The sequence below is a fragment of the Tachyglossus aculeatus genome, chromosome X1, assembly GCF_015852505.1.
Source record: "Tachyglossus aculeatus isolate mTacAcu1 chromosome X1, mTacAcu1.pri, whole genome shotgun sequence".
Taxonomy (NCBI): Eukaryota; Metazoa; Chordata; class Mammalia; order Monotremata; family Tachyglossidae; genus Tachyglossus; species Tachyglossus aculeatus.
In genome coordinates, this window is record NC_052101.1 from 80,706,279 (window position 1) to 80,729,819 (window position 23,541).

Sequence of the window (23,541 nt, forward strand, 5' to 3'; positions counted from 1 at the left end):
ATTTATAAAGCAAGTGAGTTTTCAAACTCCAGTGAAAGTAGTTTTCTGGAAGCGATAGGTTTTTATTGTGCTTAAAATTTTAAAAAAGTAAATCTCTTTGAAGGGTAGGAAGAATGTCAATTAAGAAATGCCCAGGGCCTCCAAACTGCATTTTACTCTGTCTTTGTGAAATATGTCCTCTATTTTAGGTTCAACAAATGTCTAACCCAGGTGTTGTTCTGGGTCAGGGTCCATACCCATATAGCCTCTCTGAGCCGGCCATCAGTTTGGAAACAAGTGGAAAAAATTTGTCTGAGCAGAACAACTACAGTAACATTCCTCATGAAGGAAAGCATACTCCACTGTATGAGAGATCCTCCCCAATAAATCTAGCTCAGAGTGGCAGCCCCAACCATGTGGATTCAACCTATTTTCATGCCTCTTCTACATCGTCTTCCTCAGATAACGATGAAGGCAATGGAGGAGCTGCAAAGTAAGTAATGCATTTTATGCTCTTTGTGAAGTAGAAGCTTATGAGCTGGAGAACCTTGTTTAGAAATTGCAAAAGCATAATTCTGTGTTGAAGAGTGCCTTGTGCTCTTGATAGGAAAGGCATCATAATCATTTAGAGGTATTACGTGCCCCAGTTCACATTGTTCTGTTAATTATTTTCAACATTGATTTTCCTGTTTTGTTTGAGGTGAGTATTTGTCCACTAGGCAGCATGGCCTAGTGGAAAGAATGTGGGACTGGGAGTCAGGAGACCTGAGTTCTAGTCCCATTCTGCCACTGGCCTGCTGTGTGACTTTGGGCAAGTCACTTAATCTCTCTGTGCCCCAGTTTCCTCATCTGTGAAATAGGGATAAGAGACCTACTCTCACTACCTCTTAGATTGGAGCTCTGTGTGGTTCAGGGACTTGGTTTGATCGGTTTATTATGTGTCTACTTCAGTGCTTAGCACATAGGGAGTGCTTAATAAATCCCACTTCTAATTAACTAGTGGGGGGGAAATCTCATAGCTGTCCATTACAATTGTAAATAAAATGTATGACCTGTGATCTTTGCAAGTATTCTGACTCTTTATTAAACTACCTTTCTCTTCTTCCCTTCATCCTTCGCTAGTAAGGATTCCTCATAAAATAAAAATTTCTACAATTTTTATCATTTTGAAAAACAAATAGAAGGTTAATCTTGTAAACTTTTTAAGGCGTCCCAAAATACAAATAACACTCATGATTCTCAGGGGCTAATTATCTGCTTGTGGATTATCCAGGCCCTTAGCTTCTCATCCTTCTATCTTCCTGCCTCTTGGCTATTGGGCTACTTATGGGATTCAAAAGTAGATTGGCTTGCAGCTCTGGTAAGATTTGGTGGCAGATGAAGTTGAAATTTTTGTTTTTCTGTTACTATGTTTTTCCTGTCCCGTTACTCAAGATTTGACTATTACAAAAGAGTGCATTGCAAGGTACAGGGTGCATTAAGGTGGATTCACAGAACTAAGCCTCATATATAAGCATGAAATTGCTAATATATCATAGAGTTGTCCACCTGGGAGATTATTTTTTATGCCCCCGGTCAAGGTGCTGTCTATCTAACTAGACTGTAGGCTCCTTGTGGGCCTGCTCTATTGAACTCTCCCAAGCACTTAGTACAGTGCTCTGCACATAGTAGATGCTCAGTAAATACAACAGAGTGATGTCCCCAAATCCCTTGCTGGTTTATAACAAATTTTAATTGAAATGGTTGCTGAAGCGTGTAGGTTTCTGAGGCTTAAGAGGTCAGCATTCCATTCCAGAGACATTGCTGTTCTCACATCAGTGAGAGCACTTTTTATCAATTCCTTTTGATGCATTTTTAAAATATCTGTTTTTAGAGGTTTTAAAAAAATTATTAAAAGAGTTCCAGGCAAGACAGGAAATGGAAGGTGGTATTTATCCCTATTTTAAGAGTTGGTGAATCCTAGACCAGTGCTCTCTTGTGGTGTCTCACTTAAAACAAAAAAATTAAAAAATTAAAAAAAAATCAGTGGGTTTGTTGGAATCAGAGCTACAGCCTGCTGGTTAGTGACAGTAGTATTCCACTCAGTTTTGCTGCCTCTCTTGAAAAGGGAGGGCATCGGGATCTATGTAAATAACCTATAGAAAGTTGATGTGTCCCAACAAGACTCCAACTTTGCATTCACCTATACTGTGTCACTGGATTACTTTTTATTTTCAGTTGCAATACTTTATTCCTTAGAGTATTTGCCTTTAAAAAAAAACAGCCCTCATTTTATATGAGCTTTTTCACATTATTTTCAAAATGTGAGTATTGAAGCCAAAGGCAATGCACTTTCATGTGCCTGCACTAATAAAAGGGAGTTTTAGTGTGTTCAATAGAATCATGAGATGATATATACATACCACCAGCTCATACCCATTCATATGCCATCCACTAAGTTTTAGTTGTGATTCTGCAGCCTGGCCCAACATGCAGCCATATTACCAGGATAGGAAAGAGGAGAGTGGGTTGGGTTTGGACACTGTGTCATACTGGCACATAATCACTGGATGTACATAGTTACCGCCCCCTGCATTTCCTCACCTTCAATTCTGTATTGCCCTCTTGTCACCCCCCGCTTCTGCTTTAACTATCTCTGCACCTACTGGGTAAGAGAGGCTATTTGGAAGCATGTGCCAGAGTAGAGCCAGGATCCCCTGCACTGACCCTAGGGAAAACCCTGTGATAACTGTAAGGAAGCAGTCACTTTAGGCTGCTTCTCTTGTTCTGTACTGAGACAGTTCCATCAGCGCAATATACTGGCCATACGCAACATCAAGTGGCAGCAGAGGATCACAAACAACCATGCCCTGGATCAAAGTTAATCCGCTAGCATTCAAGGTGGTGCTCACCTCAATGCAAACTTTCTGGGTGGGACATAGGAGGAGAATGGATGTCAGCAGGATACCCAGATAGTTGCTGGGTATTGATGAGCTGAAAGTGGGCAACCCAAATCAAAGGGGGCAAGGAATGTTTTATGAATGCAATAAAGTGAAGCTTCAGATAATATGGCATCTTGGCTGAAAATTGGAACACAGGCCTCTATGGTGTGCTGCAATCAAGAAAGGAGCGGCTCTCCTTGAGCAGAAACTCTTGAGAGAAGCGTGAAACCAGGAAGCAGAAGCAAGGATGGCACCATGCACTACAATCAAACATGAAATCACAACAAAGTATAATCTTATAGCTGGGATTGTAGGTCCTGTAGTGACTTTGTCACACACCCAAGCATCCATCGATGAACCTCCCCTGTCAATAGCATTTTCTTGGAGTAAGAAGGATATATATACCTACACCTGCTGAAATTGTATTAGAGAACTTCTCTATTTTGATCTCAGCCATGATTTTTCCTTTTAAAGTTCCCCTGTCTATTTTGCCCCCCCCAACCCAGGTCCTTTGGGACCATAGGGAACCCAAAGGAACATAAAGGAACCCAGGGAACATAAAACTCTGCACTCTTTCTTGCCAGACTTGAAAGATTCTCTCTGAAACTTTGGTTATGATATATTTACTTGTCTCCAAGAGTGAGAAAGAAGTTGTTTTACTCCCATGTGTTGAAATGTCTGACCCAGAATTACTCACCATTCTCCACTTGTAAGTGGAAAACACACAACATTTTCATGCTTTCCCTTTCTTTTTCCTTTTCCCTTCCTCCCTCCATGTCTCCTTTTATCCTATCCCTGCTTCAGATATGTTAGGAAAAGAGAGCACAAAAGATGACTTAAAAGCCTTAGGGGGTGCTTTGTAGCTAAACAGTACTTTGAGCTCCAAGGAGTTCTTTCGGCTTCATGACAACTACCTTGGAACTAAATTGAAACTGAGGATGTATTATGTATTCTTTTTCCTAGAGATTTTGGCTTCTCCTTTCCTAAAGATATTACTTATGCGAAAGGCCTATTGATCTACTGTTCCTGGAATTTTAACTTGTTTCAGATTATATGCTTATATTGTTTCCACAGGCTTTATAGTCATTCTAAAAATCAATTAAAAAAAAAAACTCTTTAGGACCTGTAGTTAATCCTCAGTTCCAAGTTTATCAGTGCAGGCACATTGAACTTTTACAGTGCTTTTAAAATTACTTTTTATGCATATTTTTTTCTTGGTTTAATAAGTCTCTTGGTCAGCCTCTTTGTGGATTCCATAAAGAGGGAAAAACCCAAGGAAAAATTCAACGTCTTGTGCATTTTTTGTATTTCACCTGTATATTGTGGTACATTTTATTTTGTAATTGTATAAAGCAAGGACTGTGACTTGTTCCAAAAAGCTCATTGTCATGATAATACTCTTTGTATTTTTACTTTTTGTAGTAATGCTGTTAAATATAATCCATTTTATCTTTACAACATCCGTGTCTGGTAGAAAGAGGCAATTATCCTGAGCCATACCAAGGTTAAATGACTTGCCCAAGGCCCCTTAATCAGTGATCATGTGAGCTTTGACCTATTGACTTACACCCCTGTGCCTTTTCCAATAAATCCAACTCAGCAAGTGAATTCAGCTAGGCTCAAACATTGTTAGTTATCTACTTCTGGAGTCTCTTATTTCCCTCAATGTTCAGTAAATAAAGTGAAATTCTCTTTTAGACTCCTTTTTGTTAGATTGTAAGGGGAGCCCAATTGGGCTATGATCTGCATAAGAGTTAGAACAACTCACATGTGGCCTGTGAAGCAAGGAAAAGATGCTCTTCCAGAGACCCTGCCCATGAGTCCTGCTTTTCTGGGTTCTGAAAAAGTGGGAGCATACAAGCAACTTCAGCCACATATCCTACTCCCCCTGAAGTCTTTTCGTTATTCTAATCTGTACTTACCTTAAGGCTGTTGTCCATATGGATTTTTCCCTGATGTGAGCTACCATTCATTAATTCAATCGTATTTATTGAGTGCTTACTGTGTGCAGAGCACTGTACTAAGCGCTTGGGAAGTACAAGCTGGCAACATATAGAGACGGTCCCTACCCAACAGTGGGTTCACAGTCTAGAAGGGGGAGGCAGACAACAAAACAGGTACATACTAGGCAGTGAGGGGGAGGGGGCCGGAGGTGGGCTGTCTTCTGGAAGAGGGCGTCCAGCAGGGCCCGGTGGGCGGTCAGTAGGCTTAAGGCCAGTAGCATGTAGAAGTTGATGAGTGTTCTTGGCCATCCTCCTCCCACCCTGGCTAGGCTGCTCAGCTAAATTGTAGATGCCTGAGCTTTGCTCCCCACATCCTCCCGACAGCATTTATGGTTTTGCAATCCCACTAACCCTAAAAAACAGGTGTGGGCAGAAGACATTGTGGCCTGACTGCCAGAAACACTGGCTGTGTTGTTTGGCAAGGTGGGTCTACATATATAGACACATCTACAGATGAGGTATGACAGATATGCATGTGTGGCCAGTATATCCACATACTCAGAAATAGGGACCGCCACAAAGGGTTCCAGATGCTCCCAATATGGGGAAAGGGAACAAAGAAAGAGTTGTTTCTGGGTACAAGTCAGAGGAGGAAAGATAGGAAGGGGAAACAGAAAAGGAGACTTAGTCCAGTGCATTGTATCATGCTTGGCACAGAGTAAGCACTTTAACAACTGTCATCTTTTATTAATGGTTTTGCTCATAAGTTCTAAAAATGAGCTATAATTAACTGGTCTGAATATTCAAAATGTTTTTGTATAAGGAATGATACCTCTAGTTGGTAGTTGGTTTCTCTGATTTCATATATTTTTCCAGGCCTGTATGTGTTTTTACATACATATGCACAGCATAACTTAGGTTCAGGACAAGATTCTGAATAAAATTACTTCAAAACAAAGAACAGCTCTACCCTAATGACACATACAGTCCAGTACTAATGAATTTCTCAGGAGAAACATGCTATTTGAGTGTGATTACAGTCTGCTGAGCTAAATTGTCAGCTTTTATAGTCAGTACTTGCCAAAGCAGTACAGTTTCAGGGAATGAGGACTTGTCCAGCCTAACTGAAATGGCTTGAAATGATTTGCAGCAGGAGAGGGGTGCCAACAGCCACTTACAAGTAATGCAGAAATGGAGATCCCTGTAATTTGCAGCTTCAGTTTTCCCAACGAGATTGGGAGGGTTTTTTTTTAAGGAAGTGACAATGTTTGTTTTCTAAACCTGTTGGATTCCCAGTCTCATCTGTGGCTGAGCACCTCTGGGAAAGAGGAAGATGAGCTGCAGAGAGAGTGTTGTTTCTGTCGACTCCCCTCCCTGCCTATCTAGTGAGCATCTCCACCTCAGTATCCAGAGAAGCCTGCTATACAAGCCCTCATAGGCTCGCCAAGCAGCTACCCATCTCTCCATCAAACAAAAACTTAACCATTGGTTTAAAGGCTCTATTAAGAGCCTTTTGTTCTACGGAAGTTTGCCTAACCGAACCGTGCTCTCAACGCTTCAGTCACCAAACTGCATTCTCATGCCTTTCCTCTGGCCTGGAACCCCTCTCCTCCAATGAGTCTGCCTTACTACAACCCTCCTTGTCTTCAAAAGTCCTCCTAAAGTCCCACTTCCTCCAGGAAGCCTTCCCTGATTCATTTTAACATAGAAGCAGTGTGACCTAATAGGTAGAGCATGGGCCTAGGAGTCAAAAGGACCTGGGTTCTAATCCCAGCTCCACCAGTCATCTGCTGTGTGACTGTGGGCAAGTCACTTAACGTCTCTGGGCCTCAGTTACCTCATCTGTAAAATGGGGATTAAGACTGTGAGCCCTATATGGAACGTGGACTGTGTCCAACCTGATTAGCTTGTATCTAGCCCAGCACTTAGTATAGTGATTGGCACGTAGAAAGTGCCTAACAAATTCCATTAAAAAAAAAGTTATGTCAACCCACCAGTTCCCCTCAGCAGGTACATGTTTAAATCTTCCCTTAGTGCTGATGTGCACTAAGACCGAGATGTGCACTCAAAACTCTGTCCCCTAGCCTCTGTGGGTAAATGCTACAGGAACCTGTTGGGGTACAGGAGAACAATGGTGAGGCAAGGAAGGACCCAAGATAAAGGATGAGAAGTAAATTCCTGCCATCAGCTTCTAGAAAACCAGGAGAGGCTTAAAACTCCAAGATGGCAAGCACAAATAATCTGGGGGAGTATCTGGAGTAGGGGACCAGGTTGGGCAACAGAGTGATTGTCCGCTCTCCCCTCGGAAGCAAGAGGCAGCATTAGAGGATTTGTCTGCACTGCAGGACTGGGCTGAAGTTGCACCCTAAATTCTTTAGAATCCAAAGCTGCAGGAGTCCTAAAGACCAGATCCTTCAATATCCAACCCAGTCAACACTGTCAGTGTCCCTAAATGTCCTACTCTGTAGAAATGACAAAAATGATCCCTGGACCAAACACCTAGCTCGCCAACATTTGGTGTGAAAATTCAGTGATAAGATAGGACCCCCAAAAAGGGGTAGGCCAGGTATTTTCTGAGCTAGGGGCATACATCCAGCTCTGTAGTACATTGTTATGTTCTTACAGAGATCCCTGTGTTAAAGGAAAGTCGCATTGAAATACTCATCTGGAATGACACTGTGTGTGTGCTTGTGCACAGCTGTTTCTTCGAGCAGTGTCTCTTGCTGGGCCCAGGCAGATGCATGCTGTCAGAATAGCATACCCTAATTGTGTCACGTTTTATCAACAGGTTTAGTGAAAACACATTCTGGCTGAACCAAGTGTATTTTTAAGTTTTCTATTTGTGTGTCTAAAATGTCAGTAGCATTGCAGGAATAACTGAATGGGGGTAAGAACTGCCCTTGACCCCTTCTGGGAGAAGTATCTGGCAGTTAGTACCAACTGCCAGGCTTCTTTCTGACCCTTCTCCCCGTGCCTCCCCCTGCCTGCCGCAATTCCCTTCAGCCCTCTGAGACTCACTGGGTCGGGTATCTCATGCCGAGGGAACCCATCTGCTACTAGGGGAGTCCATTAAAGCGGCGGGTTCACTGAAGACTCGGAGGCACTTAGGTACCTCCAGAATGTGATCTCTGCCCTTTCCTCCATACTTCCAAAGATGTTATCTGGCCTTATTAGGAGTAAGGTTTGGGTGTGAGACGTTTCCCTCTGTACATGGTGGGAGAGGCAGGTAAGTATTGAGGCTGAGCTAATAAGGACAAGAATAGAATGAGAGTGAATAGAGCGTAGAATGAGTCTCATCCTATCAGCTGGCCAGTGGTTTTGACGGGCCAGACATTGCCAGAGCAGAATAGAAAGTTTGTGTAGTACTCTTACTATATGTAGTAACCTCAGTTTTTCATTCCACTGAGTGGCTCTAAAAAACTGGATTCTGTTATGTATTTTTTCAGAGTCCTTGTGTAAATATTCCATGTATATTTTGTAAATCATAGCAATTAAACAGTATAATTTGTTCATTTTCTGTTCTTTTGTATGAATAAGCCTATGGTGCACTGTTTTAAATTTGTGCTAATTCAAGGCAGTAGTTAAGGCATCCCGTAATTCATTCAATAGTATTTATTGAGCACTTACTGTGTGCAGAGCACTGTTTGAGATTTCAGCTGTATGAGGTCAGCATAGTAATGGCATAAAAATATCTCATAGATCTAGTTTGATCGAGACTGGGCCCTATCCCCATATAATTTATATTTGATATTATTTGGAGGTAGTCAGTGTGATCCCTTCAGCCATTTTTCTGGAATATCTGCTGAACCCAGCTGTTTCTGAAATCTGATAAACCTCATCTTAATCTCCACTGACCTCCAGTCCTACCTTCCTTATTGTGCCAAGAGAGTACGGGCTTATTTTTTTCCTTCCTCAGCATGGAGGAGGAGCCAGCGGAAGAAGAGATATGCATGCACACTCCCAGCATTATTTCTGAATTAGCCTGGGAGTTTGGGGTCCTGGTCAGGAAAATGGGATTGAGTTCTGGTGACCTCATTTACTCACTTGCAAAGGTCCAAAGTAACTAGACTTTCAATTTTAAGGGGACTGGATTACTGGGTAAATGTATTTGCACTTAAAAAGTACAACCAGTTTTTGAAGAAATAAAAGATCATGTTTAACTGAAAGCAAAAAACATTTAGGAGGCCAGAGATATTAGGTGTTTTTGTTTGGTTCAATCTGACAGTGAAGCAAGGTGACTAAAATGGTTTCTGACTAGTTGAAGTTCTAGTGGAAATGACTTAGCCAGGGAGCCAAGTGAAAAAACTAGCTTGCCTTAACTGTGAGTGAGCTTTGCTTCCAAACGGGAGCAAAGTTTACGTTACCTCCCTCTACCCTTGCATTTTGCCGTTATTAATGATCCCTGTTCTTCCATCTTAAGTCCCCAAAGGTACAATAGCACACCCTGAGGAGAAGCACTGGTGAGGAAAGCATCCTTCTTCCACTCCCTCCCTTATTTTTAGTAGAAAATCACCACCTGAGGCAGCTCCTTGTCCCAGCTGTCGCTTTGCTACCAGTTATCTCACCTCTTTTGAAGAGGGTTGAGAAAATTTTGAAGGGAGAGGGGACCAATGACAGTCTTAATGCAAGCAGTTTTGTGGGAAACACATGCATCCTGCTTCACCCTCAACCCTCCTGTTCCATCCTGAGCCATAGAAACATCCCCCATGCAAAAACATAATATAATGCCTCTATGCTGGGCAGTCGCTGGATGGCGATGGGTTCAAACACGTTCTCCTACCCCTCCCTGATTGTGTCTGCCCAGGGATGCTTATGTAAACATAAATCCACCTTTTTTTCCCCTACACAGTGGGCAGAGTCAGGTTCAATGTATTTTCATCATGATAGAAATGCTAAGCAGAACAGAAATACAATTTTAAAGGTAAGGAATGTTGGGATATTAAAAATGAAAGCAGTAGGACATCTTTCACCATATCGGTGACACAGATTTCTGATCGAAGCTTCACTCTAAAACTCTGAAGCAAAGTTTGTACTACTGTTTTCAAAAGAATATCTTCTCTTGGATCACAAAACTCAGAAATCTAGTTACAGTGTTAAGAAATACTACTGTTGCAGGTAATTGTCAGTGAAGGTACTGAAAACCATTCATAATTCTCTCCATTGATGTTGCCCCCATTCCAGTATACCTATTGGACATAGTAGAGTAAGAAAAAATCCTATTAAATTGGTTATTAAATTCCAGCCCATTGATTGACCGAAATAGGACTTTTATCAAGTTATAATTTTATAGAGGATTTTAAAATGAGAGCTGTCGTAGATAAAGATCAAACTTTCTTAGGCTGCATGGTCATATACACTTTGTACTAATAATCTTCTTTTTGTATTTAGTCATGTCAGGGGGAACAAAGTTAGCTGGGAGAAGACAGGAAACCAGTCAGAAAATCAAGCTCGTGGAGATTCAGGAGACCAATTTAAGGTAGCCCAACCAGAATATTTTTTAAAAATCAAAAGATCTGAAGCATTTGCATCACATGTATTAGTAATCTATTTAAAGAGAAGCTGCACCGTTTTTTCTTCCAAGTATCAATCAGTAATGTAGCAGTTGGCAAGAACAGCTTTTCTTCTCTCCTCATTCCTTCCAGTGTCCCACAAGGCCCACCTGCTCTGATCATTCTATTAGAAGAATGGAGAGCTGCTCAGTGGTTGCTTCTACCCTTCTTCCCTTATGTTTATGGAATCCTTTGAAGAAATGGAATTTTTATGGATTATTGACACGAGCATGCTCTTTTACACTGTCTCTTTGTCAGCTCAAATCCCCTTCTGGTTTGGCTCCCGTGTAATGGCAGTGCTCCTGCCAGTCCTCCAGATTCGGGGCCATAGCATACTCCGCAAAACTGCTCCCAGATATGTGGGGTGTGGGAGCTTCCTGGAGCTGTGAGATGTGGGATGGAGAACTTCTCAGAGCCATGGGATGGGGGTAAACTGTCCCCAGGAGCCACCTGGTGTGATGGTGAGCCTCTGGATCCTGGTGAGTCGAAGATTTGAAAGGATTCCAGACCATTGTTAATGATCGGCAATGCAGATAAGGCCCCCATTGCCACCCGGGTTTATCCCTACTTGTTTAGAGAATGGATCAGAGTTGTGGTGTGCTGGCCAGGTGGGGATATTTTACCTTTCAAGGTTGAGTGAGATCTAAACATAACTTTAAATCTAGAGCAGAATATCAGTAGGTCATCACTTAATGCTGTTATATTTCAACTGCTTAATTGCTGTCGCTAATGATGATGATATTGAAAAGCACCTTAATGGTAACCTGTTTGTGTGGCACCCAAATGTCAAAACATTTTCCCTGGTATTATCTCATTTTTATACTTGCAACATCCCTTTGAGGTATTACCCATATTTACAGATGGGAGAATTGAGGCACAGAGCATTGAAATGATTTGCCCAAGTTCACAAAGCCAGTGGTTGAGTTTGGATATTACGGAATTTGAACCAAGGGGGCAAAAACGTAGATGAGAACATTTTAGATGCTTTTTAAAAAAGCCCTTGTGTGTGTCTACTGTACAAATTTAAGGCAATGTATTTTTTTTTCCTCTTCCTTCACACGTTATCTTGCAGGCTGAAGGTTCCTCTATTGCCTCTTCAGGAAGCCAGGCAGCCGAAGCTAAAGGGAACCCAGCCAGTACTGCACAAATCCCATGCCTGTTGTCAATGCCCACCAGGAATCATATGGATATTACCACGCCTCCATTACCTCCTGTAGCTCCTGAAGTCTTGAGAGTGGCGGAACATAGGCATAAGAAGGGGTTGATGTATCCCTACATCTTTCATATCCTAACTAAGGTATTATCTAAACTGTAGTCTGTCACTAGAGTAGGTGATGGACAATTGTACTTTTTCCATTACTTCCTAAAGGCATCAACAGAATGTGCGCTGAAAGTAACTTAACCAAAGAGCAAAACTCTGTTTTCCTGGTGAGAGAATGGAATCGACAGTATGAAATGCCAACCTCCCCCTTCCTGACTATCATAAGGCAGCTGTAGACCACTCCATTTACTGGTGGTGTGAGCAGAAAATTATTCTTCCATATAGTTTAACGATATCAAGTTCACAAGCATCATTTTCCAATTTCTTGGGTTTTAACAGTTGTTTTCACATTTTAAAATTTTCTACACCACATTTATGTATTATGCATGCGGTATGATATTTTAATGGCTTTTTGATATGGAATTAATATAGGAATTTTTAGAAATACCTGAATTTCCAACTTTTGGAAACTTATGCCCCCGTGACCTTTTGTACGTTCATTTCATTGCTTGATAAGAATGGTTTTTGTGATTTAAGTACATGAAATGGATTATTGCAGTGTTTCAGCATCAATGGTAAACATGTGGCAAATTAGGAAATGTAAGTTTCTTTTCACCCAAATGAAGAATTTTGAGTTATGAGTAGCCTGCCAAATAGCCTGCCTGAGTACATATTCAGAATGTAAAAGTATTTTGAAGGAATTTTAATTTTAGCTCTTTGTGCTTTTAAATTTCATCATTAACTTTGAACATTAGTTTTCTTCATTTAGGAATATACGTTCATAGGTCCTCAATACAAAAATAATCTAAGCGACTAAACATCTCATGAAGATTTGATTTGTGAGTAATGTGTAACATCAAGAGATTGTACTATAGGAACATTGCTATTCAACAGCGTTTGTGCTCCTGGGCCTCACAAAATCAAGAAATCGCTGCTGTTTCTGTATTTGTAATCCCATTTGAAGTCTATATGCGACTATTATAGTAGATGAATGGAAAAAATGTGCCTATTCCACAAAGTTGCTCATAGGAAAGGCAACTTTTAAAGTGCTGATTCACCATTCCTGCTTAATTTTTGAGTCTAGAAGGATGTTTAGACTAGTACCGTTCATTTTTTTTTAGCTCCCCAGCAACTGTTCCTTTAATTGCAATTGCCTTGAATATCAGCAGTTCATTAGACCATTATGTGTGTGTGTGTGTGTGCATGCGTGTGTGTGTGTGTGTGTGTGTGCGTGCGCACACACATATATACATGTATATATATGTAATATTGGTATGTGCAGTGCCCTTTTAAGATGAAAGGTTTTTAAACTTCAATTTAGTTTGAAAAAGAGAAATCTAAGATTATTTTGAGAACTATGTCTTATATGTGAAAGACATACATATTTATATATGCTGTTTAAAAAAGGATAGCCAACTCTTCCCTATATACTCTTGGAAACATCAGTTTCTTTCCAGCCTCCAAGTTGTATCCGATTAATCAGTTAAACACATTGTGCACTTAAGTGTTATACCATGTCCAAGTGTGTTGCTTAAACCAACTAAAGAACTTAATGTCAATAAATTATGTGGTTTTCTGTGAGTTATGTAACTCCCCATTTCTAAAATTATTTTGGTAAGGCACTTTTTAGATGAGATAAAGCAAGCTATTTTTCATTTCCTAAAGGGATCTATTTGTGGAAAAATTCTTGATTGAAAGAAGGTATTTACCAGAATGACCACCTCAAGCTTTTGGTAACAAATAAATGCTTTTCAAAGCAGTATAACACATGCCAAACCAATCAAATGTGCTTTTAAAAGAGGTTTAGAAGAGCTCACCATATGGTTTACATAACCAGCTGCCCAAGAATAAACTCTAATTTTGTACAAATACCATTGTATCCCACAATACTGGATAAGTCTGACTGCTAAAAATGTGAAATTTAGGAATAATAGAAGAATTGTATTTGGGAAGGAATAATAACATATTTCACAATACATTCAATATTCTCATATAATAATATGCATACATAAAATATTTCACAATACATTCAGATAAGCAGCATGGCCTAGTGGAAAGCACAAGCCTGGGAGTCAGAGGATCTGGGTTCTAATTCCAACTCCGCCACCTATGTTCTGTGTGACCTTGGGCAAGTCACTTAACTTCCCTTTGCTTCAGTTCCCTCATCTGCAAAATGGAGGTTCAATACCTGTTCTCCCTCCTACTAGGACTGTGTGCCCCATGTGCGACCCGCTGTCTTGTTCTGCCCCAGCCCTTGACACATAGTAAGCACTTATCAAATGCGACAATTATTGTACAATGTGCCATGAAAATGGCAGCCTTTTCCTCTTCAATTATAGTACGGCATTAATAAACTAGAAAATATGCTAACATGTTTACTTGCTGAAATGTGAAAATCTTGTAGCTAAATACCAAAAAGTTTGGGTGAATAGGAAGGGACTGGTACATCTGGTTGGTAAGTGGGCCGGGCCCGTTATTCCCTCTTCTCCTCTTTCCCCTCTTGTGCAGTCAGAGGGGAATGTCTCTGTTGTTGGGAATACTGGCATGTCTGGATCTAATGGACCAGCAGGGGCTGCATACACTTTGCAACCAGTTGCTCATAGTGACTACACCATGATTATCAATCAGTGGTATTTATTGAGTGCTCACTGTGTGCAGTGTACTGTACTTAGTGCTTCGGAGAGTATGACAGAGTCGGCAGACACATTTCCTGCCCAATTACACTCCAGTTAGCACTATTCATTTTTGAAAAATGATACCCCGAGAATTTGAGGGCTATGTGGTACTCTTAATGGGCCCATTTGTTTTGGTAGTAAGCGCTCGGTATTGTTAATTTTTGTGCATCAAGATTGAATGGTTTTCAGCCAAAAAAGCAATAACTAATATAATATTGATAGTATACATACAGATATAATGTAATTCTAGAAAAAAACATAGAAAATAGGTCCACAAAACTAACAAAAGAAAGAGCATTGATTAAAATGCAAAGTTACGATTTTTCAGAGGATTTGTCTTAAGAAGGTCATTTTTAATGCAGGGATAATTTGTTATAGGAGGGAATCACTAAATAGACTGTAAGTCAGAACTTCTCAGGAAGCCCAGAATTAAACACTCAATTTCCTAAAGTAAACAAAGTTTAAAATGATGTGTACAATAACGCATATATTAATAATATTTCTAATATTTCAGTTGATCTTAATATTTCCTCCCATTTCTGAATTCTTTGAAACTGTTTCTGAAATTTTAAAATTCTGTGGCTTAGTTCTTAAATTATTTACAACTATTACACAGACTCTTAATCAGCTACGTGGATTTTTAATAGTCAGGTGACAGCTTATTTTAAGATTTCAGAACATTTTCAATTGCAAATTTTTAAACAAACTCTTTAAGTACTGTAATATTGATTAGTTTTCAAATTATTTCATTTAAATAAGGATGGAAATGTTTTAAAGCAGGATTATACCGTATATTTCTGTACCCTTTGTAAATTCAAAATGAAAAATGTGCAATATTATTCTGCTTTCTTCCATGCAAAGGGTGAAATCAAAATTGCTGTTTCTATTGAAGATGAAGCCAACAAAGACCTGCCTCCTGCTGCTCTGCTTTATAGGCCAGTTCGTCAGTATGTTTACGGAGTCCTGTTTAGTTTGGCAGAAAGCAGAAAGAAAACTGAAAGACTTGCTTTTAGAAAGAACAGACTTCCACCAGAATGTATGTACTGTAAAATCCATTGTTTGTTTTCTTCAGTACCTCATGATCTTTTGTGCATTTTCACAAGGTTTAGAAGAGATTACTCAATTAACAATTAGGCCCTAGTATTATAACATGAAACTTTAATAGGGCAAAAGTGCCAGATTTAATGGTTTGTAGGAAACAATGCAAGAGTAATGGGCTTTTTATTTGACTACATGATATTTTTAGGCAGTTTTATGAATATAAGCTATAGTCTTTCAAAAATATGAACTTTGTAGTTTGAAGCGCGTGGACATGATAAGTGCATTTTCTGGTGTTCGATTTCCCTGTCTTTTTGTTTCAATCCAGTATACTAGGACTCAAAGTAATGTATAGTTTTTCCCTTGTGAGCTGGAAAATGCCTATTTAAAAAAAATGATCAAGGTCTTGAGGAAGTGACTGCTATTATCCTGGTTACTGAATTTTTTGAAATTTTAAGGTGTGTCCCTCCATAAAGCTTTGAAATAATAACAAATGTTAACATATAGTCATTTTCCCTAGTTGTGCTTGTAATTTGTGTACAGTCCAGTGATTGAGAAACACCATTTTGATGGGAGACAGGATGAGACAGGAAAGTGTTTCATGAACTGCTGATTTTAATCATGAGTCATTAACATTTTCCATCCCTTGATTGCCATGAGGCCATTCCATTCCAGGAATTTTATTTGCTAGTGCCTATGGATTTTGAGTCTGTTCAGCGTAAAATACAAATAGGATGACTTGAAAGTAAAGAGACTATTTTAAAAGCTATCAGCGTGAACTGAAAACAAAATATTTTGTTCATAAATAGTACAGGAGGGTATTTGGTTCTGAAATTCTGAAGGTTCTATAACATAAATGTGCTTAGTATTTTGTTTATAACCTGAAAGGTTAAGGGAATGTTTTTTAAACCTGGGCTTTAAACTCACGAAATTCTTGGAAACTCTAGGAAGCAGTTTCGTTTTTTACCTAAATATGTTGTAGGGTAGTAAATGAAATATGGATGTGACATTGTTGAGGCCTTGGACTTTAATTGCCTTTATTTTGGCAAAACTTGTAATTCTGAGGGTCTTTTTTTTTTACTGCCTATATATCACTGCCCTTCAGATTCAAAATTAATGTTACAGATTAAGATTACTGTCCAACCAAAAAGACTGGTGTGAATAGGTAAATATTATTCCTTGGCTTGTGGCTCAGCCAAATTAGCTCTGTGGTAGCCTCTATATGTTTGCTCAGAAAAAAGTCTTTCCATTTTTATTGCTGATGCCGCTTTAGTCTTCTGCTGCATTTGTTCCCTAGCTCCATTCCAGAGACTGCATCATTAAAAGTCGTCCTCCAGTGCGTCCCTGAAGTGTTTCTTCTTCCCAACCCTAGGTATAAACTGCTCCTTTTAGTTTGCTGTGCAGGTACTGCTTTGGTATTGTGCTTCTATCTGTTCTACAAATGTGAGGTTGTTTTGCAGCCAAAGCCTGGCTGCATCCTGGACAGTGAAGGATGTAAGATGCCTCAATAGTGGATTTAAATAGATTCTTGAATGAGAGGCCCATAATGGACTTCGAGTGTCAGTGAGGCGGCGCTCCAACTTTTTCCTCTAAGTGTCTTTTTTCGTGCCACTGTTGGAGGCAGAATATTGAGTTGGATGAACTATTGATCTGACCCAGAATGTCATGTCCTGTGGCGTTTTTGTTCATAAGTGACACTTAGGAAACTTTTCAAAAGACCAAATATGACATCAGTAGCTTATTCAGTTGTACAACTAGAGGGTTGACCAGACCACCATTCTGTAGACCATTACTCTTTAGTTTGATCCGAGGCCACAATCAGTGGCAACTTAGTCTTGTTTTGCCAGTGAAAACCTTTGTCTCCATGTAGTTTTTATGGTAAAGGTTAGTATGCTGTCTTGACTTGTTTGGGCTTATTGTCCAAACAGTGACACACCGATTCTGAAATATGATTTATAATTTGGCATTCTATCCTAATGTGACCCTCAGTGTATGCCAGCACACATTAGGACTAGGGTGAATATCTTAATGAAATGTTCTTGTTTGTAGCTTGTTGAGTTGACCGTGTTTCCCAGACTATACTAGCCTCCAGAACCCTTGTTTTGTCCTCAAGTATGGTTGCATAAACGATTGAATGAAACTAGACTTATTTTGCAACCCTTGCCTTCATTAGATATAGCACTTATTAAGCACTTCCTCTGCCAAGCACTGTGCTCCAACCACTTCCTTCCTCAGTTCCTGTTGAGAATTCCAAGCTTGAACTGGAGCCCTGTGAGCTGGACTTTGCCAGATCAAAGCAAACTGAAGGGATCCCTATAATGGGGGCTGAGGACTTGGGTGACTGTAATGTTTCCTAACTGACAGTTCAGAAAGTGGGGCTTACCTGCCTGGACAGGATGACCACGGGGAGGTGAATACTGGTAGGTAGATTCCTAAAAGGGCTGACTAACTGGAGTGTGAATACCCAGCCTGTCAAGTTAGGGAGAGGGATTCGTGGATTGCTTCTTTTCCTTTCCTGGCCTGAGGTAAGACTTAACTGAGTTGAAGCAAAGCTATCCTGCAAGTTGTGGGATATTCTATAGGAGAGGAGTTGCTTCTGCTGCAATTAAAGGATTGTGGAAGGGAGGAAGCTGACCTGTAGAAATACCCCTGGGGGCAGGGTGTGAGACATGCTTGGGTGGTCCCAGGTCTTTCAAGAAGTTAAATTTTGAAACTGTGTAGTGCTGAATCTTCCAGGCTCCTATCATCATGGGCTGACGAGGCCACACACCTTCAGAAACTGGTAACTGGTCCAGTTCTCTGCCAGTGTCCTGGAAGTGAAAGATATCCTGTTGATCTTAAGCCAATGCCTTAAAAGTTAGATGCCCACTTACAATGGAGCCGTGATTACTTGAGCTATAATTTAGACTTCATTGTAGCTGAAACGTGCCAGAATTTAGTTATGCTACACATTAATAACTTTTCAAGTTTTTCTTGTTTACTAAAAGAATTTCAGAACAATGCATTTAGTCCCAACTGTGTTTACTCTTATTGTTGAATTGCACTTTCCAAGCACTTAGTACAGTGCTCTGCACACAGTAAGCGCTCAATAAATACGATTGAATGAATTAATGGTGCTAAATGTGAGCAGATAAGTAAAACACTAGGTAAAATGAGAAGAAATTTGAAGCCAATACTGTTTAAGAGCTGTAAGCACTCATGAGCAGCAATTGTAATAATGATAACAGTAATGGTGATATTTGTAAAGTGCTTACTATGTGCCAGGCAGTGTACTAAGCACTGGGCTGGATACAGGCTACTTAGGTTAGACACAGTCCCTGTACTACATGGAGCTCAGAGTCTTAATCCCCATTTTACAGATTAGGAAACTGAGACAAAGAGAAGTGAAATGACCTGCCCAAGGTCACACAGCAGGCAAGTAGAGTTAGGATTAGAACCCAGGTCCTGATGACTCCCAGGCCTGTGCTCTGTCCACTAATTAATTAATTAATTAATAATGGCATTTGTTAAGTGCTTACTATGTGCAAAGCACTAATCTAAGCACTGGGGAGGATACAAGGTGATCAGGTTGTCCCACGTGGGGCTCACAGTCTTAATCCCCATTTTACAGGTGAGGTAATTTAGGCACAGAGAAGTTAAGTGACTTGCCCAAAGTCACACACACAGCTGATAAGCAGTAGAGCTGGGATTAGAACCCATGACCTCTGACAACCAAGCCTGGGCTCTTTCCACTGAGCCACACTGCTTCCCTAGGAAGCACTAGGCCACATTACTACAATTTTCGAAAGTTTTTCATCTCTAGTGTTCACTGAAAGCTTCCACGATCTCCTACTTTCCCCTACACTCAAACATACACCTAAACAAACATTGATAGCTGCTTGGGATTGCAGCAAGGGGTACCAACTTTAGATTTTGAGTGTAATGGTGAAGTTAGGGTGGAGCTTTAAGTGGGTGTGGTGTCCAGGAAGCACGACTTGGAGGGAGTGTGGTTTCCACGTACCCAAGTCCTCAACCTGACTTTCAGTTGAGACTCAAAAAGCCCTGCCCTGTCATGTTGATCCTACTCAGTCCCTGCTAGTCTCCATCCAGTCCTCTCCCCTGACCTGCTCTGTCATTCTGTCTTCTATCTACTCATTCCATTGTATTGTCCTAAGTGCTTGTTTGAGTGCTAGGCATACAGTAGATATTTAATGAATACTGGTGGTTGATTGATTCATCATTGCCAGGGTTGGAGGAGGAAAACCAGAATCCATTTCCTCCAGAACATGTCTGCTTTCCAGCCAGTGTTCAAAAGAAGGAATCTAGTCCAGTTTTACTGAGGATTGGGGGAGGGGTGGAGGTCAGGTGCCCTTCCCTCTACTCCAACACTCCTTGACAAAGCGCTTACTACAGAGCTCTGCACACAGTAAGTGCTCAATAAATACGATTGAATGAATATTATCAGTGCCTAATACAGTGTCATGCACATAGTGCATAGTGCTTAACAAATAGCATTATTATTATCTCCTCCCCACCAGGTCCCCAATGATCCTCAACTATCCCCACTCCCATTCTCCAGGTCCTTGCTCACTGCTTTGTATTCCTTGTGCTCCCAGACCCCCAGCACTTTCGATCCCTTGTTTTCCTGGCATAAACTCGGGATTAGAAGGACCTGATTCTAATCCTGGCTCCACCACTTTTCTGCTGTGTGACCTTGAGCAAGTCACCTAACTTCCCTGGGCTTCAGTTGCCTCATCTGTAAAATGGGGATTAATAATAATAATAATATTTGTTAAGCACTTACTATGTGCTAGGCACTGGCATAAATACAAGGTAATCAGGTTGTCCCATGTGGGGCTCACAGTCTTAATCCCCATTTTACAGGTGAGGGAATTGAGGCACAGAGAAGTTAAGTGGCTTGCCCAAGGTCACAAAGCAGACAAGTGGCGGAGCCGGGATTAGAGCCCACATCCTCTGACTCCCAGCCCATGCTCTTGCCACTAGGCCTTGCTGCTCCCAATTAATACTGTGAACCCCATGTGGGGTATGCATTGTGTCCAACTCTGATTAGCTCGTATCCACACCAGTACTTAGTACAGTGCCTGGCACATAATAAATGCCGTACAAATACCATAAAAAAATAAAATAAGAAGAACATGGGCCTGGGACTCAGGGGACCTGGTTTCCAGTTCCAGCTCTGCCTCTTGCCTGCTTTGTGGCCTTGGGTAATTCACTTAACCTCTCCGTGCCTCGGTATCCTCATCTGTCAAATGTGGGTTGAATATCTGTTACTTTTCCTTCTAAGACCGCGAGCGCCATATGGAACAGGGACTGTTTCCAACCTGATCGACCTGATTATCTTGTATTTACCCCAGTGCTTAGAACAGTGCTTCGCGCCTAGTAAGCGCTTAACAAATACCTCAACAACTTATCTGTGGGGATATTGTCCTTAGAGCACTGTGAAGTGCAGTTTGTGTATGCACTTCAGTCTGTGACCTTTGGACATTTGATATTTGCCCCTCCCCAACCGCACAGCGTTTATGTACGTATCTTTAAATTGTATAATATAAATCATTTATTCATATTAATGTCTGCCTCCCCCTCTAGACTGTAAGCTCGTTATAGGCAGGGAGCCTGTCTGCTAATTCTGTTGTATTGGTTCTCTACCAAATGGTTAGTAAGTGCCCTGCACATAGTAAGCACTCAATAAACATGCTTGATTGATTGATTGAAGTGAGAACCTCACTGTAATCCTATCAAATGTGGTTTGTAACAGTCTTGTCAACTCAGTTAAATAACTCCTTCAGAGAGCTCCTGAAGATTTGGAGGTGTAAGAGCTTGAGGGCTGGCCTGCCACCTGGGCCCAGACGTGGGCATAATTTGGGCTGGAGGATCACTTAATGAGTTCCAGAATGCTCCTGAGGACCACACACACAAAATAGGTTGTGTTGCCATTTCCTACCAATACATGAGCAAGAGATCAGTGGCAGGTGAATTTTGAAAAAAAGACACAACGAGTAAATTGGCTTGAGAGGTGGTGACCTGAGAATATAGTGGGCAGAAGAGCAAGGATAAATACCAGGCTGGTTGAGCTGATTGAATGCTTTAAAGCTGATGGTCAGGAGTTACTGTTTGATACAGAAAGATGTGTCTAACCACTGGGGATTTTGAGGAGAGTACTGGCAGAATGATATTTTAGAAAAATGATCCAGGCAGAGTGAAATATCACCTGGAGGAAGGAGGCCTCTGCAATAGTCAAGCCAGGATATAAAAAGTCTCTGGACCAACATTTGGCCGTTTGGTTGGAGAGGAAAAGGCAGATTCTGGAAATATTGTGGAGCAAGTGTCAAAAAGTTTTGGCAACAGACTGTATAAGGGGGTTGAAAGAGAAGGAAGGATTGAAGATAATCCTAAGGGATTGGGCTTGAGAGACTGAGAGGATAGTGTTGGTGTCAACTGTGTTGGAAAAGTTGGGAGGGAAAATACGGAGCTCAGTTTTAGATATGTGATCGTGAGGTGCTGGTAGGGCATCCATGTAGAGATATCGTGGAGGGAGGAGATGTGAGATTTACTACATCGAAATCACTTTCGATGCATGAAAATTCAAAGATCATTACAAGTGCTTCTTCACAGTCATTTAGCTTTTACAGTATTTTTTTTTGGAGGTTATTCCAGTTTTATTTATATGGTATTTCTATCAGGTAATTTTTTATGCTCAGTTTCATTTCACAAGAATTTGAACAACTGTAGCATAATGCCAGGCATTCTGTGGGTACTGAATAAATGGTATTCATATGAATGAATAAGAAATGCCTTTGGAGGAGGCCTGCTGAATTTTTACTGCAGAATGCTTTAACTATTGAGGATTAATATTTCCTTCCAACAAAGCCTTTGTGCTTGAGTAGTCATTCTTTTATTCATGCTATAGAAAAAATATGAAAGGAAAATGGAGAAATATGGGAGGTGAGTAATAAAACCTCATTTGCACATGCTGTTATATCATGAATCCCTATTCTGTGTTGGCTAAATATTGTATTTACAGGAGTACAGATGGGTTTCCCAGAATTCTGGCCTAAAGGTTGAAAAGAGAAAATTAAAATTACTACGTGTTAATGCACTAGGGTACTAGATGGCAAAGATTTAAGTTTCCTGATTTGAGCATCTGCACTAACAAATCTGCCTTTTAACTTACAAGGGAAATGGGAAAAATAACTCTCAAAGAAGTTCTGTTTGCAACACTATCTGTTGTAGGGTTCTTCAGAAAATTATCCCATTCCAGAATGCTTAGAAGTGGAAAGCAAGTGGAAAATGTGGAGAGTATTGTAGCGAGCAGAGTAGTTTTTTTTTTTTTTTTACAGTGTAGGTTCCTCTAGACTGCAAGCTCCTTGTGGGCAGGAAACGTGTCTGCAAACTCTGTTGTATTGTACTCTCCCTAGAACTTAATATAATCCTCTGCACACAGTAAGCACTCTATAAATACCATTGATTGATTAAAATCACATCTCCAAGAGGCTTTCCCCGACTAAGCTCTCACCTCCCATAATCCCTCTTCCTTCTGCATTGCCTGTGTGCTTGGATCTGTACCCTACAAACACTTGATATTCATCCCATCCTTATGTACGTGTCGGTAATTTGTTTTAATGTCTGTCTCCCCCTGTAGACTGAAAGTTCGTTGTGAGCAGGGACTGTGTCCACCAACTCTGTGTATCGAACTCTCCCAAGCCCTTAGTACAGTGCTCTGGACACGGGAAGCGCTCAGTAATTACCATTGAAACAAAGGGATAGCTGAACTATTTAAGTAATAGGGTTTTGATTTCTGGATAAACAACAGAAACAACAACAGTAACCAATCCATCAGGGAAGATGATACTCATTTCAGCTTTAAGAATCATTGGAGTATTAACCCAAATTTTTTAGGTGCACCTAAAACTATTTTCTTCTGAACTAGAGAAGCAGCGTGGCTTAGTGGAAAGAGCATGGACTTGAGAGTCAGAGGATGTGGGTTCTAATCCCAGCTTCGCCACTTGTCTGCTGTGTGACCTTAGGCAAGCCACTTAACTTCTCTGTGCCTCAGTTCCCTCATCTGTAAAATGGGGATTAAGACTGTGAGCCCATGTGGGACAACCTGATTACCTCATATCTAGCCCAGCGCTTAGAACAGTCGTTGGCAAATAATAAGGGCTTAACAAATACCAT

At 40.7% G+C, this 23,541-nt stretch overlaps 1 protein-coding gene across 5 annotated transcripts in view; it reads left to right on the forward strand.

Moving 5' to 3' along the window:
* FAM120A (family with sequence similarity 120A) overlaps positions 1–23,541 on the forward strand; it is a 94,586-nt gene that overhangs the window by 43,774 nt on the left and 27,271 nt on the right. For 4 of the 5 annotated variants that reach the window (XM_038771849.1, XM_038771853.1, XM_038771851.1 and 1 more), the window contains exons 7-10: positions 189–472; positions 10,232–10,319; positions 11,465–11,689; positions 15,190–15,364. In XM_038771849.1, coding sequence (XP_038627777.1) covers positions 189–472; positions 10,232–10,319; positions 11,465–11,689; positions 15,190–15,364 — 772 coding nt within the window. The remainder of the gene's footprint in view (positions 1–188; positions 473–10,231; positions 10,320–11,464; positions 11,690–15,189; positions 15,365–23,541) is intronic. The other variant, XM_038771852.1, reaches the window with a different exon arrangement.